General features: G+C 40.1%; 1 protein-coding gene across 1 annotated transcript; it reads left to right on the top strand.

The window, feature by feature from the left end:
* The first annotated feature begins 238 nt into the window (after positions 1 to 238).
* On the top strand, positions 239 to 14,467 carry FAM114A2 (family with sequence similarity 114 member A2). The gene is made up of 11 exons (XM_042450328.1): positions 239 to 365; positions 2,047 to 2,156; positions 3,450 to 3,584; positions 3,780 to 3,938; positions 4,412 to 4,535; positions 6,676 to 6,755; positions 8,491 to 8,619; positions 8,820 to 8,959; positions 11,341 to 11,413; positions 12,819 to 12,872; positions 13,507 to 14,467. The coding sequence occupies exons 2-11, from the start codon at positions 2,097 to 2,099 to the stop codon at positions 13,606 to 13,608; spliced, it is 1,056 nt and encodes a 351-aa protein (XP_042306262.1). The 5' UTR covers positions 239 to 365; positions 2,047 to 2,096; the 3' UTR covers positions 13,609 to 14,467.
* The last annotated feature ends 2,507 nt before the right edge of the window (positions 14,468 to 16,974 follow it).

A 16,974-nucleotide genomic window follows, 5' to 3' on the forward strand; every position in this document is an offset into this window, starting at 1 on the left:
CTCCTAGAGGCCTGCCGCCATTTTGTTTTTCAAAATGGCTGTGAAGTCTTGTGTGACCTTTCCCATCATGCCCCGCGACAGTAAAGGTCACGCGAGACTTCGGCCACCATTTTGAAAAAAAATTGCTCCCGGAGCGGCGAGGAAGCAGGGCGGCAATCAGCAGCAGGACTGCGCAGGGGCCGGCCAAAAGGCCTCCGCGGGCCGCATCTGGCCCGCGAGCCGGAGGTTGCCGACCCCTGGATTAAAGTAATATCCTGTGTACTCTTCAGGTTATGGAATCTCAAATGTCATTGAAAAAGCAGAGACTTCTCTTGGGATCCCAAGCTCTACTGAATTACAATCTGAAGCCAAAGATGCTGTGGAAGGTAAGTTTTTATTAGAAATAATAAAAAAGTTTAAAGTTTTTTACCTGTATTGTTGTAAAGGGCAGTAGTAAGTCAGTGCTTTTACTATTTGTGTGAGGGAATTGGTTGTACATTTTCAGAAAATACTGTCATTCTTGTCTCTGCAGAGTGTGACTTTTTTATAAGTATGGCTGCTATCCCCTTCACCTTGTATCTAAAAATTGTACACACAGCCCTCCCAGAGGAATGAAAAGTACTAGCCATACTATTCACATAGTTTGTCAACAAACTCCATGAGTGTTTCAGAGATGATTAGTGGATCAAAGCTTTGGAGTATGGTGGTGTATCTACTCTGCATTTTATCATCCCTTCTCCCACAGTGGCCTTGAGGTGAACAAGAGCATGGGTGCTGAACTCTATTTGGTACTGTGTTTAACTCAGAGCTATGGTAATATCAACAGTACATTTGGCCATTGTGGGATACTCACAAGCTGGCCTGAGGTTTTGCTGCAGTATTTTGCTGCATTGTGAGAAGCCCTCTGCTTGCCTGATGCCTCTGCCATATGCAGTAGTAGTAGTAGTAGTAATTTATATCCTGTTTCCCCCCCCCCCCCGAAAATTGGGACTCAAAGTGGCTCACAATTTAAAAGAACATACAAAAAGAGAACATTAAAATAGAATTAAACTATTATAGTATTAAAACACACCACACATTAAAATAATAAAATGCAATTAGAAAAGATAAAAGTCGATAAGAACAGTGCAATTAGAGCAGTGGCCATTCTTTAAAAACTTTATGTTTTAAAAGCCTATTTGAATAAAAAGCTTTTAGCCTGCTAACTGAAGGACAACAGGGAGGTGTTTGCAGTGGTGGTGAAATTGAGAGCTGGGCCTCTTCTGATGATCTCAGAGCCACAGGGACATTGTGGGGACTCTTTACTTGCCCTAAGTAACAGTTTGGCTGCAGCTGTTTGGACCAGTTGAAGTTTCTGAACACTCCCCAAAGGCAACCCCACATAGATCATGTTACTGTAGTCCAAATGGGATGTAACTAAAGCATGTACCAGTGTGGCCAGATCCAGCATCTCAAGGAATGGATGCAGTTGGTGCACAAGCTTTAAATGTGCAAAAGCACTCCTGGCCATTGCAGAAACCTGAGCCTCTGGGTTCAAAACTGAATCCAGGAGCACACCCAAATTACAAACCTGTGTCTTCCAGGAGAGTGTACCTCCCATCTAACACAGACTGAATCCATGTTCCCTCATATGCCTTCCGACTGATCCAGGAGCACTTCTGTTTTGTCTGGATTAAGTTTCAATTTGTTTCCACCCATCTAGTCCATTACTGATGACAGACATTGGTTTAGGACCAGGACAGTCTCCTTGTATTGGGATCATTGGTGTTAGTCCTAATCCACAAATGGTGATTGAACCCAATCCATATGAGCATGTGCACCTCTGCTAATTTATTGTATATGCTTCAAATAATGTACATTGTCTAAAATCTAAAGAATTCCTCTATCAGTTATGTGTCCTTGCTATTTGCTGTGTACCTAAATGGCCTTTGGGCATGTTTGAAATAGGAAATCATGAAGTGGGACCGTGCAAAAGTATACTGTAGTTATCCAATTTGTGTTTATACTACAGAGAGTTTGGTTGGAGGACTGTAGTTCATAATGCACATTCTGTTTTCTCCCTTTCAGAAAGCCAGCATTCTGAAGAAAGCAGTAATAAAGGAGAGACTGACGGTCTGATGCCTGTTAGTGGTGCACTTGGAATGCTTTCTACCATCTCTGCTGCAGTTCAGAGCACAGTGAGTATGACCACTGATTATATTACTACTGATTTGTCTTATTTTGATTGCTACACAGTCTGCTCTTTTATTCTAAAGCTTTTCAGTGATGCTTCATTAAATAGTCCTGTAAATAAGTATTGTATACTACTGTATTTATAACCATTAATAACTTATCTGTTGGTTCTCCTAAGTGGTATCTCTAGAACAGGAGTGAGGACATTGGTTGGAGGTTAGAGGACTATACTGGACACCCACAGTACACGCCACTGAAAAAGTTATTGGATTTTTTTTGCCCCTAAATGCCTAACAAAATGGCCTAGGGAGAGCGAAAATATGCATTCTGATTGTTAGTGATATATACCCACATTCAGTTCAGTAGTCGTGGAACATATTTAGTCCATTTTGGGATATAAAACCCTCCATGAAGTTCATCCAATCCCGTGAACAATATTTAGCACAGAAATCATTTAAATGAAATATAAATACCAGGTATAAATAATAATAATAATAATAATAATAATAATAATAATAATAATAATAATAATAAATATTTATTTATATCCCGCCTCCTCCGATTGAGGATCAAGGCGGGTAACAACAAAGAAAATACAATATACAACAATAAAAACAACAAGCCCCACAAAACCCCGACCCAACCCTCCCTTCCAACTATAAAATTAAACATTAAAAAAAAGTTTAAAAAGTACGTAACAATACATCAAAGTTAAAAACAAATCACAAATAAGAAAAATAAAATTGGAGTACAATAAATCAAATTCAAGCTTGGATTAAATAAGTGTTAAAAATCCTTGTAAACATTAGCAACATATTTCCTACAGTTACTGTACGTGCAAACCATCAAAGTAACTCACATTTGCTTTTTGGGAGCTTTTCCCCAACTGAGATAAATGTCTGAGCTAGAGAACTCATCTTTGCCAGTATGGCTGATTTTTTGTTTCTCTGTTGTTTGGGAAAAATATTTTTTGCTTATCCCATACTTACTAGAAACCATTAGATTGACTTGGATCTTTGTGTGTAAAAGCAATATAGCAAATAACTAATTCTTAGCAGCAGATTGTTTAAATCTTACCGCATATAATTACATTCTTGGTCTTGTTACCAGATGAAAAACAATCCACTTTCTTGTAATATTTACTAATATCTTACTCTCTGTGTCTGTGCTGTACTTTGAATGCTTGGATTGATGAGCTATCATCTTATATTTACATTTCTGTAGTATGCTTATGCTTTCTTCAAGATGAAGTCTGAATTTCCCTGTCTTTTTAAAATTTGGGCAAATCTATTTTCTAGGGGAAGACAGTTATTACTGGAGGTCTGGATGCATTAGAATTCATTGGGAAGAAGACTATGGATGTGATTGCTGAAGGTGACCCTGGATTTAAGAAAACAAAAGGCCTGATGAACAGAAATTCTACACTTTCTCAGGTACTGGTTCTGTGATCCCATACAACAATTGAGAGTGGTTTCTTCCTGGATTTGCTCAGTTACAACTGTTTAGTCTAAAACCAACTGTTGTTCTGTAGCAGGATACAAAATATTTCAGGCACAAACCTTTTCCTTTGACCATCTTTTTTTTCTTCATCAGATCTAATGCTTCTTCCCCCCCCCCCCCCTTTGTAGATATTGCGAGAGGCAAAAGAGAAAGAAGAACAATGGACATCCACTGAGGTTTCCATGGCTACAGAGAAGAAAGCCCATTATGGGCTATTCTTTGATGAGTTTCAGGGTCTTTCTCATTTGGAAGCCTTAGAGATGCTTTCCAGAGAGAGTGAATCAAAGGTAATGGCCTTTAGCAATTTCCCTTTTGCTTTTTTTATTATTGAGTAATAAAAATAGGTGTCTATATAAACTCTGAAGAATGAGTCTTTTTTAAAGATTCTTCACAAGCATCAATTAAATGAAAACCAGTAGAAGCAAGGAAAATGGCCTCCTGCCCTCCCCTGCTGTTTCTTTCCCCTTTGTGTAGTGTACTCTGTCTGAAATAAGAGGTTTCTCAATCTTTGTTGTTCAGACTCACTAGGCAATTGTTAGCAGTTAAAAAAATATCAATGGAATTGTGAAGTATGACAAGTTTGATGTTCTTATTCCCTGATGGAGAAAAGAGAGTATCTGCAAACACTATGTTCATCTTTAAAAAAAGAAGATTGCTTTTGTTAGGCAGCCTGTCATTAGTGTTTCCACCTTTACTTTTCACATCAAATACAAACTCCTGGGTTTATAATTCTCTCTGTGGCTTTCTTTCCTTCAATCAGGTAAAGTCAGTTATAAGCTCGCTGTCTGGAGAGGAGTTAAACACTTTAAAGGCAGAGTTGGAACAGCTCAAAGAAGCATTTTCCTTAGCAGAATTTTGTGATGATGAAGAGGAAGAAAAGAGAGGTAACTGTGAGAATTCTAGCTTTCAAAGTAAAAACAGACATTTAAAATAACCGAATGGCAAACTAATTTATTCTGTGATTTGCACTGCAGTTACTGTAGCTGCACATGAAGGACAAAAGACTGATTGTAAGAGACATATGAGTCCATCCACCCATTATTCCATCTCTAATAGTGGTTTATTCTTTGGAATCTGCATGAAATATGGGACAGCATTGGAGATTAATTGAGTATTCTGTGGAATTCTAACTCTTTTCAGGTTAGAAAGATGATGAGGCCATAAATGCATGGATAACAATCACTAGAATTCATATGTCTCATTTATTATATTTGTGATCTGCCCTTCTTCCAAGAAGCTGAGGGTAGAATACTTGTGGGGTTTTCCCCCCCATATAGAACAACCCTACAAAGTACATTGACTTCAGTGAGAGTGATTGGCTCATGCGTGACCCATTGAGCCCAGATGTTCCTGATCCAGTTTAACAACTACCACATATACTCATGCACAAGTCAAGAAATTTAGGTCAAACGATTGATCCAAAAAACCTGGGTTGACCTATACATGGGTCAGTACGGTACTTGACCCGAGCTATTCCCCAGCCGGGCTGCCTCTGCAAGGGACAGCCCAGCTAGGGAGAGGCTGGGAAGGGTAACCGATCACCCTGCAACCTCTCCCCAGCTGGTCTCCCTCTGTGGGGGAAAACCCAGCTGGGGAGAGGCTAGGAAGGGTGACTAATCACCCTGCAGCCTGTCCCCAGCTGGGCTGCCTCCTGAAGTCTGACCCTTGACTTATCCATGGGTCATATCAATACCCATAATTTTGGCTTCAAAAGTTGGTCTCAACTTATACACAAGATTGACTTATTTTTGAGTATATAGGGTACATTGTTTTGGATCCTATAAGTTATGTCTGGTTTTGTTGTTTGTACTTCTGTAGTTGGACACTGCCTGATTCTCTAGTACATGGGTGACTGTGACCCTTACTTTCAGTGAATGGTGCTGTGCAGTGACAATGTGAAGAATCCCATTGACCTGTGCAGGAGAAGTTCTGGATAATTCCACAGGAGAGTTTGATCTATCATAACAGGAAGATTCTTAGAAATTCTAAGAAATGCATGTAAAGAGAGCCTGCCATTAAGAGCCAGCATGATGTAGGGATTTGAGTGTTGGACTGTGCTTCTGGAGACCAGGATTCAGATCACTGTACAGCCATGGAAACCCACTGGATGACCTTGGGCAAGTCACACTCTTTCAGCTTCAGAGGAGGGCAAAGAAAAAAAAAACACCTCTGAACAAATTCTGCCAAGAAAGCCCCATGATAGGTTTGCCTAAGGGCCACCATAAGTTGAAAATAACTTGAAGGCACTCAGCAACAACAATGGTAGAGTTGAAGTTAGAAAATAAGATGGGTAAGGAATATGTGGCCACTAGATATTGCTTATATTCCAGTTCCCATCTGCCCTTGCTGTAACTGTGAAGCTTTTGAACACCTTCTTCATGGACTTGGGTTAGGGTTCTGCTGTGCTATAAGGAAAGTTGTTTCTGAGACCAAGAAAAGCTGCCGTTTCAGCAACAGGAAAAGTCCTTCAACATGCTTAGAGCAACTTATTGGATTCTGTCCATGTACTAGTATGTGTATTAATATGAACTGCCTGTACTAATATGTCATGCAGGAATCAGCCAAAAGTTACAGACACAATCAACTCTTCATAGAATTGTAGGCAAGATATGAACTGACATTATGTTGCAGCCTCTAGCTTTAGATGCTTTCTTGGTATGCTATGCTGCCAATGCCACTGTAGGATGATAGTGCTTTTCAGACATGAGAGCTGAAGCATATACAAAGCTATTTAAATACTGTAAGTATCTTTTAAAGTGTTGACTTTTTTTGTATTACTAGTGAATTATCTTTTCAGTTTGTTAGGCCATATAGGAGTGGCTTACTCACAGGATGCATCTTCCTCACATGGCATAGTGTGAACAGACAGACACTACTGGTGACCGATTTGGTCTCTTGGTCGTACTATACCTTCCAGAATGTCTGTAGCAGGACAGCAAGGTGCATCATCTCACAAACTGCCGTTAACTACCCGGATTTTATGACTAGATATAGCATTCAGAGTCTGTCTCCTGTTGCTTTCAGATGTGGAAGACTTCACAAAAGAAATAACAGATCTCTTTTCCCAACTACATGTCTCCACAAAGCCAACCAAACTGACCCAAGTGAGTTTTTAACATTTCTCAACTGTTGGGATTATCTGTGGTGTTGTTACAAAGTGGAGATGGCATCCTCTCCTTGCAAAGGGTTATGAGGACAGTAAGAGAAAGTTGGAAGATAGATACTTTGAATCTTCCTCCTCTTAACCCTTTATATGCCCCAGCATTAGCAGCCTTATCAGTTACATTATGCTGTTTCAATAGGCCATAGCCTGTAGGTCCTGCATTTCATTTCTTGGTTTACTGGTTGATCACATCATAGGTTCTATATACCAAAACCTAAAAAGCATGCCATCTCTGGTAGATAGATTAAGTACAGTGGAACCTTATTATACGCGGGGGATCCGTTCCGGATCCCTCCGTGTATAAAAAAATCCACCTATGCTCGAGCCCCATTGTTTACAATGGGGCTCATGCGCGGCGGCGCGTGAGGTGCAACGGGTGCGCGTGCCCATTCAATTGAATGGGATGCGCCGCCCCGTGCGCGCCGGCGGCTTTGAGCGCCTATGCTCAAAGCCGCCTATAAAAAGGCAGCGTATGCGGAGGCTCCACTGTACATTCTTCCAGTAGAAGTGGTTTCCTCTGTTTGAACCTAATATATCATCCATGTTTCCATGCTCTCTTGCAATAATTTGTAGAACCACTGAGTGGCACTGTAACCTAAAAGGGGGGTGGAAATGCCTCTTGGAAGCCTGCTCTTATTTACAATGCTTATCATGTTTAGTGTTAAAAAATAATACTTTTAAACATTTTTAATTGAGTGTCATCACTTGTCCTGTTCTAAGGCATGTATTCAAAGCATGTCTGTGTGTGCACACTCAAAATAAATATTTATTAGTCACAAGTACACTCTCAAGGTGGCATACAATAAAATGTAAAACTTACAATAAAATATTGATTAAAAAGATCATTAATACAAAGTTCAGATCCAAATAGCACCACAGTCACAACAGCTTCACGCTGAAACCCCAATCCATCAGCTTGCCTCTAATCAATTCAAATATGTTATTCCCTAGCATTTCATTTCCTGTTTACAGTGTTCAGGCTGTGTCTCTTATGAATTACATCAGCCTCTCATATAAGAGACACAACCAGACTTGCATGAGTACCAAACGTATTTGGGAGGTGGGAGTCGAAATCATGAGTGTGGAAGTTGGAGACACCTCAAAGTATCATGCTTAATAGGCACAGAACATTCACTGATTAGGAGGGATGGAGAAGAATAGTAAACCAGGTGAGGGAAACAGGAATGGAGTAGCTGGGGCTCTGTACAGGGTGCACTATATGCAGCAATATTTTGTTGAAGGTCTCACATGGTTAAGGTAGTTCCAAGTGTTTTATTCCCCCACTGGCATAAGCAAGAAACAGATCCCATAACTGGAAAATGCACATATAAGCAGAGTTTGATTTCTGAGGGCTGGAATCATAAGAATAGAGCTCAAGACACCACCCCTTTCCTCACGTAATTTTATTTCCTAACATGACCACTGATCCCAAGGGGACACAGTTCCCTCTTTCAGGTGTGGATTTCAGCTCTGGCTTAAATATCTAGAGGAAGATAGTTATTTGTACAAAGAGATTAACTTTATTGTGAAATTCAGCAGGCCTTTGACTCTCTCCTTATCAAATAGAAGGCAGTGATAGTTTACACCAAGTATACTTTAATGTCTTCTGTGTGCAATATAAATGAGATAATTCTCCATACAGTGGTATACTGGTGTCTCTGCTTCCTCTTAAACAGGCAAGGAACTCTGCATGTGAATTGATTAAAAGCCTTGGAGTGCAAACTGCAAAAGAAGAAAAACAGGATGAAGGAGACCAGCACGTGGACTCCGGGGATGCTAACCAAGGGGATAAAAAATCAGTTGAGGTAATAAAATTAACCAAAAGAATGTTGGAAATACAGTCTAACTGTGGATATCCTTACATAATCTGTGCAGAGATATGACAACACATTGTTTTGTCCTTGCAGTTATAATCTGTGCATGAAATCCTTGGGATAAAATTGGATATACAGCTAATGTAAAAAATTTTGAGCCTGTACACTCACATTTTTTTCAAACTCTGCAGAATATTCACACATTTGCAATAAGAAGCCTGGCAGAATTGACAGCCTATTCTATTGAAGTGTTCCACAAAACGGCTGCATTGTTTCTTCATGGTCAGAAAGAAGAAGTGCTAGCTGTAGTCCGAGCCAAAGCCCTTTCACAGTAAGACTGATGATTCCTGCCTGCTCTACCATGCATGATTCAAATTGTAAATTGTGTCCTATGTAACCCTACAATTTCTCTTAACAATTCTGGAATAAACAAGAGACATTCTAGGCCAAACCATATGTGATGCTCAGTCATGGATAAGTCATTCTCATCTTTCACTCAGTGAAGTACAGCCATGTCTGTTCAGACTGTACAAAATATTGGGATGGGGTGAAGGCACTGCCAATAGACTGTCTCCAGTAAATTTCATATGAGTAAATGTGGGCCTCTGCAGGAAAAAAAGGTTACCTATCCACGTCTTCAAAAAGCTTCCAGTACTTTCTGCAGTGTGCAGAGGTTCTGTGGCAGCTGGGTAAGGTTTGATATGGGAAGAGTTTCTAAATAGAAAAAATGTGAAAGTACTGGTGTGCGCACAACTACAAATGCTGCATAGGTGGGATTTTGAAGAGACACCTTTGATTGTGTGAGATACATTTCACACTGCATTTGATTTCTGGCTGCTGCTACCAGTGCAAAGAGGGACAGGACAATGACACTGCTGCTGGCTTTCCCTTTGGCCCATCTGGCTTTCCCTTCCCTAGGAAAAGAAGGGAAGAAGTTAATAAATTCCTGGTTCCTTCTCTTCCTCCAACTCTTGATTTCCAGAAATTTCCTAAGTGGTCTCCTTCTCAGCTTCTCACTAGTATCAGTTAATATATATTGTACAGGAGTGTCTTGTGAGATTTGCCCATCTTTTTATAAGACTACTAATATTTCCTATGGGTAAGGCTAAATCCCCCATTCCCATGGTAAATGGGGCTTCTTTGCTTGTGATTCCAGGAGATCCACTTGGTTCTTTACAGGGACTGTCTGTTGTGTTGATGCCACAGTCTTATGTCTCTTACCACCCAAAATAGCGGATTGTGGGAAATCTGAAAATGACTTCCAGGCTGATGCCTTAAAGCAGATAGAGGTGTGATCCCAGGCACAGTATATACAGATCATTAAAGATATTCCTCTTCTCTTCACAGTAAAGGCGGTTTGATTCCTGGCCACTTTGATCTTCTAACATATAGTCCAAACCAAACTATTTTAGATTACCTGTTGGGTGGATCATGGTGGTGAACTCATATTGTTATCAGGTTTTTATTTGTCAAACGTGTTGTGAGTGGGTGACAGAAATTGGTTTTCCATATCCCGCTTGAGGAATGGGAATTATGCAACTCTCCAGATGTTGTTGGAATGCAAGTCTCAGCTGTCCCATCCAGCATAGCCAATGGTCAGGAATGTTGAAAGCTCTAGTCCAACACCATCTGGAGAGCTATATGGTTCCCATTCTCTCTACTGTAGTTGAATCTAAATACATGTAGCTGAAGTAGTACATTTACTCTCTGTTTACTTTAGGCTAGGACGTAATGGCAAGTTAGTACCAGGTAGTTGCCTACAAAATTTGGAAATGTTACAGTAGGGACTAGAATTCCTAGAAAACTGCAGCTTGCCTGCTGAAGTTTTAATTTGTCTAGGAGCTACAGTCTCAAATCCTAACTCTGTAGAGCACTGATTCCCAAACTTTGGTCTGCAGATATCTTGGACTTTGCTCCCAGAATTCCTGACTGTTGATCGAATTGGCTAGGGATTCTGGGAGTTGAAGTCCAAGCCATCTATCTGATGGACCAGCTTGGGAACCACTGTTATAGAGCTTTGGTAAGCTGTGGCTTTTAGCAATAGCAAGTATATTTCTATACCGCTTATCAGTGAACTAGCACTCCCAATGTGTAAGACTATTGCCCCCAACAAGCTGGGTACTCATCTTACCGACCTACGAAAGGATGGAAGGCTGAGTGGATCCTGGAACCCTGCAGGATTGGACTCACAACCTTGTGGCTGTGTGTGGCTGCAGTACCTGCATTTGACCACTGTGCCACCAGAGCTCCTTTTAGTGCTGTGAGTTGGGGGAGGGGGCAACTAGCCTCGTGTCTCCAGGTCCTACTTCAGGGATGTGAATCATACAGCTCTCCAAATATCACTGAAAGTCCCCACAACCCTATCCAGCATAGCCAATGGTAAAGAATGCTGGGAGTTACAGTCCAGTAACCTCTGAAGGACTGCCCAGTTGCCACATCTGATGTTACTATGAAGCTACACTTCAGTACTGCAGTTTCCCAGCCCTGAAGTACAATTCCTATCCTTGATTTACAGAGTTATAAGCTTTCAGGTGACAGTTACTTTTATTTTTTTTTCTGACAAAAACAAGTTACAGAAATCAAAATATGGTGATGATAATAATAGGTTTTTTGTGGCTGTTTATTGAAAAGCATTAAATAAAAATAGGAAACTCCACCCCTGTAAGGTTTTTTTTGTTTGTTTTTTACTACATGCTGTTTGTTCTCTTCTAGAATGACCATTGTTCTGTGTAAAGAACTGTCATCTCTTTCCAAGGACTTTGCTACATGTTTAACAGCTGCAGGGGTAAGATGTCAAGGCTGAAGGGTTACTGTGTGAAAGTAGAATAATGCAACTGGGAACGCATGATAAGAAAAGGTGGCATTTTAAATTCTACTTGGTATACAAATGTAGTGAATTTTTACCTGCGTTGTGCAGCAGCCAAAAAAGACAGATTCATTGTTGGGAGAAGGCTTCACTTCCAAACAACTTCTACAATGCCAGTTTTAGAGCCCTTTAGGCTAAAAGTAGTCTGGAGAAGTTGGCTTGCAAAATGGACAGGTGATTTTTCAAGCCAGTGTTGTCAGAGCACTGTAGGCTTCAAGGGCACTGTGTCCCCAGAGGACTGGCACTGGAGAAACAGGCTGCTTGAAATCAGCTGCTTTCTGCTTCTGATGATGACTGCAAGGAATCTCCTCCCTCTCTTTTTCATCCACTGTACCTGTAGCTTTTAATGTCTGCTGCTATTTCACCATGAGTATAGCCAGCATGGTTACTCTAGTAAAGATGCTGAACAGAATCTTAGATTTAAATCTCATTTTTTACTTTTCCCTTTCTGAGGCTTTCTGTTTTAAAAAAAAAGAGCTGAAGTGGTCATTCTTTTTGAAGTTGCTATTCAACAAAATTAATGGGAACTATTTAAAACATTTAGGCTTTTTAAGCTGTACTCAGTAGAGCAGGGTGTACAGCCTTCTTAGCAACAGGGGTCGGATCTTGAGTCAGTAGGGGCATATAGGCCACAATTATGGAGCTTGAATTCCTGGGTATTATCTCCAGCACCCACCCAGGAAATCAAGAGATTTTAGAATTCAGTACTTCTCCACTGCAGCCCAGCTATTTAGGTCATCTGTGTGGAAAGCAGAAGGAGGTCCTCTCAGCTTTGGGGGCCATCTTGAGTCCCTATATTGGGAAAAAGGCAGAATAGAAATAAATAAGTAAATACAGTAAATAAATTTGGGGAGTGTCTGGTCTGGTGGTGGCCCTGAGCTACAAGGATGTGCATTCCTATGCTAGAAGTACTTCCTTGGCTTTTTTTTTTTTTTTCTTTCCTTTCTTCCTTTGGAAGATCGAACAGATTGCATATTATGAACCTCCTTTTCCTTTTTTCTACTATCCTTTTCAATAGACGTGGCTCATGCTTACCCTCTCTTGGTGTTACATGTGCTATTATTGTTTTTTATTGTTTTTTTATTGCTTTTAAAATCTCAGCTGAGTTTCTGATTGCAGAGTGTGTACAGTACACTCTTTGCCATGGAATTCTTCTTCAGAGTTCCATGTTTAAATGCTATAAGATGGATTTGGAACTGCTCGAAACCAGTGAGTCTGTTATTGAATCACTTTTAGGATTGGAGGTCAAATTCCATTTAAGATTTTTTGAGTGTGTGCTCAATTTTTAAATGCAATCTAAAATAATATCTGGGTTTTTTTACAGATGGAAGAGAAGACAGATATCCTTAACCCTTTAATCACTGGAGTGTTTTTGGAGGTGAGTTGTAATATATGTACAAATGTAGCTGTTTAGTAGTTGTGACTTTGTATGAGGTGCCTGGATGATGAATGAGAATGAAGAGGGAATTACACGCTGAAGTATTAATTTGATGTGGTTTTTGTTTTGAGACTACAAAGTGTGGATCATATTATATAATGGCAAATCTATGTCTGAAATATCATTTCTAAAAGTTTGTGTTCTATCTTGTATTGATTGGATAAAGCATGGAGGATCTAACATTGAAAAACATCTTTGTAGCTACACATTGAGACTGTATTAAATTATCCTATAAAATATTAGCCTAGGTTAAAAGTAAAAATCAGATTTCATCCAAGATTCTTTTCTAATTTCCATAGATTACAGGGGGAAAGTTGAAAGTAAGTGAACAGCTTGCTCAGAAACAGAAGGGTGATGGTTAAGTTAGCACAGATTTCATTGACTGTGGTATGTGGTTTCCTGCTGAGGCCTAGACTCATCCTTTACTTGCTATATGATTCCACATTAGTCTCTTCAGATGATCAGTTTCAAGAGTAGTGACCAAATGCTAAAGAAATGACAACTTCTAGGATTACTAGGTACTCTGTATGCAAAGGGAAGCTCCAGCATAACTATCTTCTGTTCTCATTTATAGGCTTCAAACAGCGCCTCTTATATACAAGATGCCTTCCAGCTCCTCCTGCCAGTTTTACAGATCTCCCACATACAGACTCGGACAGAGTTATCACAGCAATAAATCAAATCTGACTGTACTAGAGCAGCATTCCCAGTCTTCTTGAATGATTATTCTCTGGTTCCACAAAACATAAGGAGCATGTAATAAAGAAAAACGCTTTGATTTCTAATTCCCACTGACTAGAAATAAGGTGCTGAATATCTATAACAGAGCTTCTGCTTAACAGTATAAAATACAGACAATATAACAAGTAGAAAGTGTGGGTGGGTCATGTTCTTTCTACTACTGTCCTGCTACTTTGTTGGAAAAGTATGGTATTAAGATCTTTGATGGGAATTTTTTTTTAATAAAGAGAAAGAATTAGTATTGCTACACTCATAGAATCAGAGTCAATTATACAGGAGAATTATTGGAGTTAGTAATTGTGCAGGCAGATATACCATATACTCTTTGAAAGGTTACATTAAGTTAATTACCAACTAATCTAGGATAAAAATAATTACAGCAAAGGGTAAGCATAGAGCAGTGGTCTTACTGTGTCCATTCTTAACTGACCTGGAGAGCCAAGAGAAGGAAGAAGATTGCTAAGGTTGCAGTGCTGTGTATGGTTACCTGGGGGTAAGCCCCATTAGTTACAATGTGACCTCCTTCCAAGTAAATATGCATATAGTTATGCTGCAGTTTGTTTTGTTTTTTGAAGACTAAGTTAAAGGCCTTGCTGTTGTAACCTTGACTGTCCATCAGTGAAAGCTTGGAGATAAACTGGGAATTCTTAAACCTCTTTGAATGAAAGTACTGTTTCCAAGATGATGAAATTCAGTGGACACTCTTTTGTGGATAGAACATAAGCCTGTAGCTGACATGGCTGATGCATTTTCAATGTCTTAGTTATCAAGCAATAAACGAAAGGTATCCAAAAGGGTGTGTATTCTGTTTGCATAATTCCGTTTTTTTTTTAAATGTAGAAAGCTAAAATAGATAAATTCAGAATTAACATATTTTGTTCCTTTTAGTCCAATTTCAGGTGTTCAGAAACTGGATTCCAAAATGTACACTTGATTATTCATATGGTTTGCAGAAAACAATTCTGCCCTTGTTAAGAATGGTTACGATGAACTTTTTAAAAATCTCATACTGCATTGGGTGGATGGTGTTTCCCTCAGGCCTTGTAGTTGTAATCTTAATTCCCCCCCCCCCAAAAAAAAGTTCCATAATTATTTTTAACATAATCAAACAACTTGCTCTAGTAATTATGGCTCCTGCATCTTTCCAGTTATTTCCAAGGACTGGGGGATCTGAGGCACTCCAAATGTTGATATTCAGTTTCCATCAGCTCCAGCAGGCCTTGGCCAGTGGTAAAGGGAAATCACTACAGCAGTTCATCTAATCTGGAATTCCTCAGGTTCCTTCCATGAACTAGAGGTATAAAGTAATGGTGGAAATGTGTATTATACATGTTGAAGAGAGAACTTGATGGAACTGAATTGCAACTTCCTGCCATTTTTAAAACAGATTAAGTTGGCAAGCTGTCTTGATTAGGATGTATTTGTTGCAGTGTTTTAGTGCTGTTTGAACCTTCAGGCTCTTTGTTTTTTAAGTCTTCCAATTGCTAAATCTGTTTACTACCATACTTTGGCCTAAACCCAGTTGCTAGCACCACCTAGAGTAGAGCCATTGAACCACTGGGAATTTGATAAGAAAATTCCATTGACTGAGTGGATCTAGTCTAGTTGCAACTAGCCATTGTAGTTCTCTTTTACTAAGAAAATCAGTGTTGGAATAACACGTGAAATCTGGCAACAAATCAGGTCAAAAATACTTCCCTCAGCTTTGATGTATAGTCTGATTTTTTGAAAAGATTCTTTTTTTTAAGCAAAGGATCTATATTTTGAATATATATTACATTTGTGAGTAAAATCTGTGCTATATTATATAATGATGATAAATAGTCTGTAATGTAATAAAGGAAAAGTTTTGCATTAATGACAAAATTGTCTGTTCATTGTCTGTAGGATGGATCCACTCGCTCCAGAATGTGTCATTAGTGGACTAATGACTGGGCTCTAAGGTTTTCTCTGTTATACATTGTTTGAGTTCTGCAGTTCTGCAACAGGCAGAGCAAACCTATGGAAGTGATGAAGAAGCAGTGATTTCTAATACCTGAAGGACTCATACTGGCCAGGATGAAATATGTGTGCATGTGAAGTTTTCCATCCTGCCCCCTCCTCACCACTTTACTTGCTGGCTTTCTTTGCTTCTCCTGTTCCATTGGTTCCCATTGCTCTCTTACCCTTCTGGTTTTAATCCAGAACAGTGCTGTTCGGATTGTCTTAAATCTCCCCAAATACTCGCATGTCTAGTAGATCCCTTCACTGGCTACCAGTTTGGGCCAAAGCTCAGTATAAGCTTTTGGCCCTAGTATTTAAGGCCCTGTGCTTTAACCTCCCCCAGCTCGGCTAGCATAGTATGTAACATCTAGAAATTTTAAGATCCGCTGACAAAGGATTGTTGGCAGTTCCACCAACACATACTGCTCTGTCAAGGCTGCAGTCCTTTCAGGATCTCTGTGTTTATGGAACAGACTTCCTTTGCACTTCCAATTGGCGGAGGACCCAGTTTCATAAAGGGTTTGTTACCGAGTTTGGTTTTATATAAATTTTGGGTGCCAAGCGATCAAAAATCAAGACCCCGACTGACCCCATCGCAAGCCGCCATTACCCTAAAAGCAGGCCAACCACGTAGCCAGCAAGCTTGCTAGGCTTGGTCACAGGAAAAAAAGGTAAAATGCAAACCTTTCAGCAGGCAGTTTTGGGAGTTGCCCTACAAGTTTCGCCGGCTGCCCAAAGAGAAGAGGACAATAGAAGTAGCCTCTCTCCTAATGAGCGAGTGATTGTTTTAAAGAACTCTGCCATCTAGATATTTGTCTTCCTCTGAAAAGTGTCAGATCTCTTCTTTGTGTATCCATTGTGTAAGTTTCAGCTTAGACAAAAGATAGCCATCAAGACCTTTGTTCACCAGGTAGCCATAGCCTGAGGATATGTTTCGCAGTATAAATAGGACCTAGATTCCTGCCCTCCTTGGGCTTGTCGAGCTGAAGTTCCAAACCTCATTCCTTGCTTGTAGAGCGCCTCGCTTCGAGCTTACGAACCTTGAGCCCTGGGTTCCGCTGAAATCACTCGAGCTAAGCCAAAAGCTCACTGTCTCTCGGGCCTTTTGTTAGCTTTGCCCGCTGAAACTCAGCTCCTAGCCACCGTGGTCACCGTTTGCTCTCCCCGTTCCCCGCGGCCTTGTTTCACCATCCACCATCCCTCACATCCGTCACTTGGAGAAGACTCCTAAGGTAATTATTCAAATGGTGCCTCTATCCTTTCTCCTTTACTCCCAAACTCTCCCCCTCCCTTGCTTTAGTATTGAATGTGTGTGTGC

The sequence above is a fragment of the Sceloporus undulatus genome, chromosome 2 (assembly GCF_019175285.1).
Source record: "Sceloporus undulatus isolate JIND9_A2432 ecotype Alabama chromosome 2, SceUnd_v1.1, whole genome shotgun sequence".
Classification (NCBI taxonomy): Eukaryota; Metazoa; Chordata; class Lepidosauria; order Squamata; family Phrynosomatidae; genus Sceloporus; species Sceloporus undulatus.

Bases quoted from the DNA above. Each gene is read 5' to 3' on its own strand.
- FAM114A2 (XM_042450328.1), top strand. From the start codon at position 2,097: ATGCCTGTTAGTGGTGCACTTGGAATGCTTTCTACCATCTCTGCTGCA. The intron at 6,756-8,490 runs GTGAGTTTTTAA...CCTCTTAAACAG, and splicing joins AGCCAACCAAACTGACCCAA to GCAAGGAACTCTGCATGTGA. The intron at 12,873-13,506 runs GTGAGTTGTAAT...TCTCATTTATAG, and splicing joins TCACTGGAGTGTTTTTGGAG to GCTTCAAACAGCGCCTCTTA.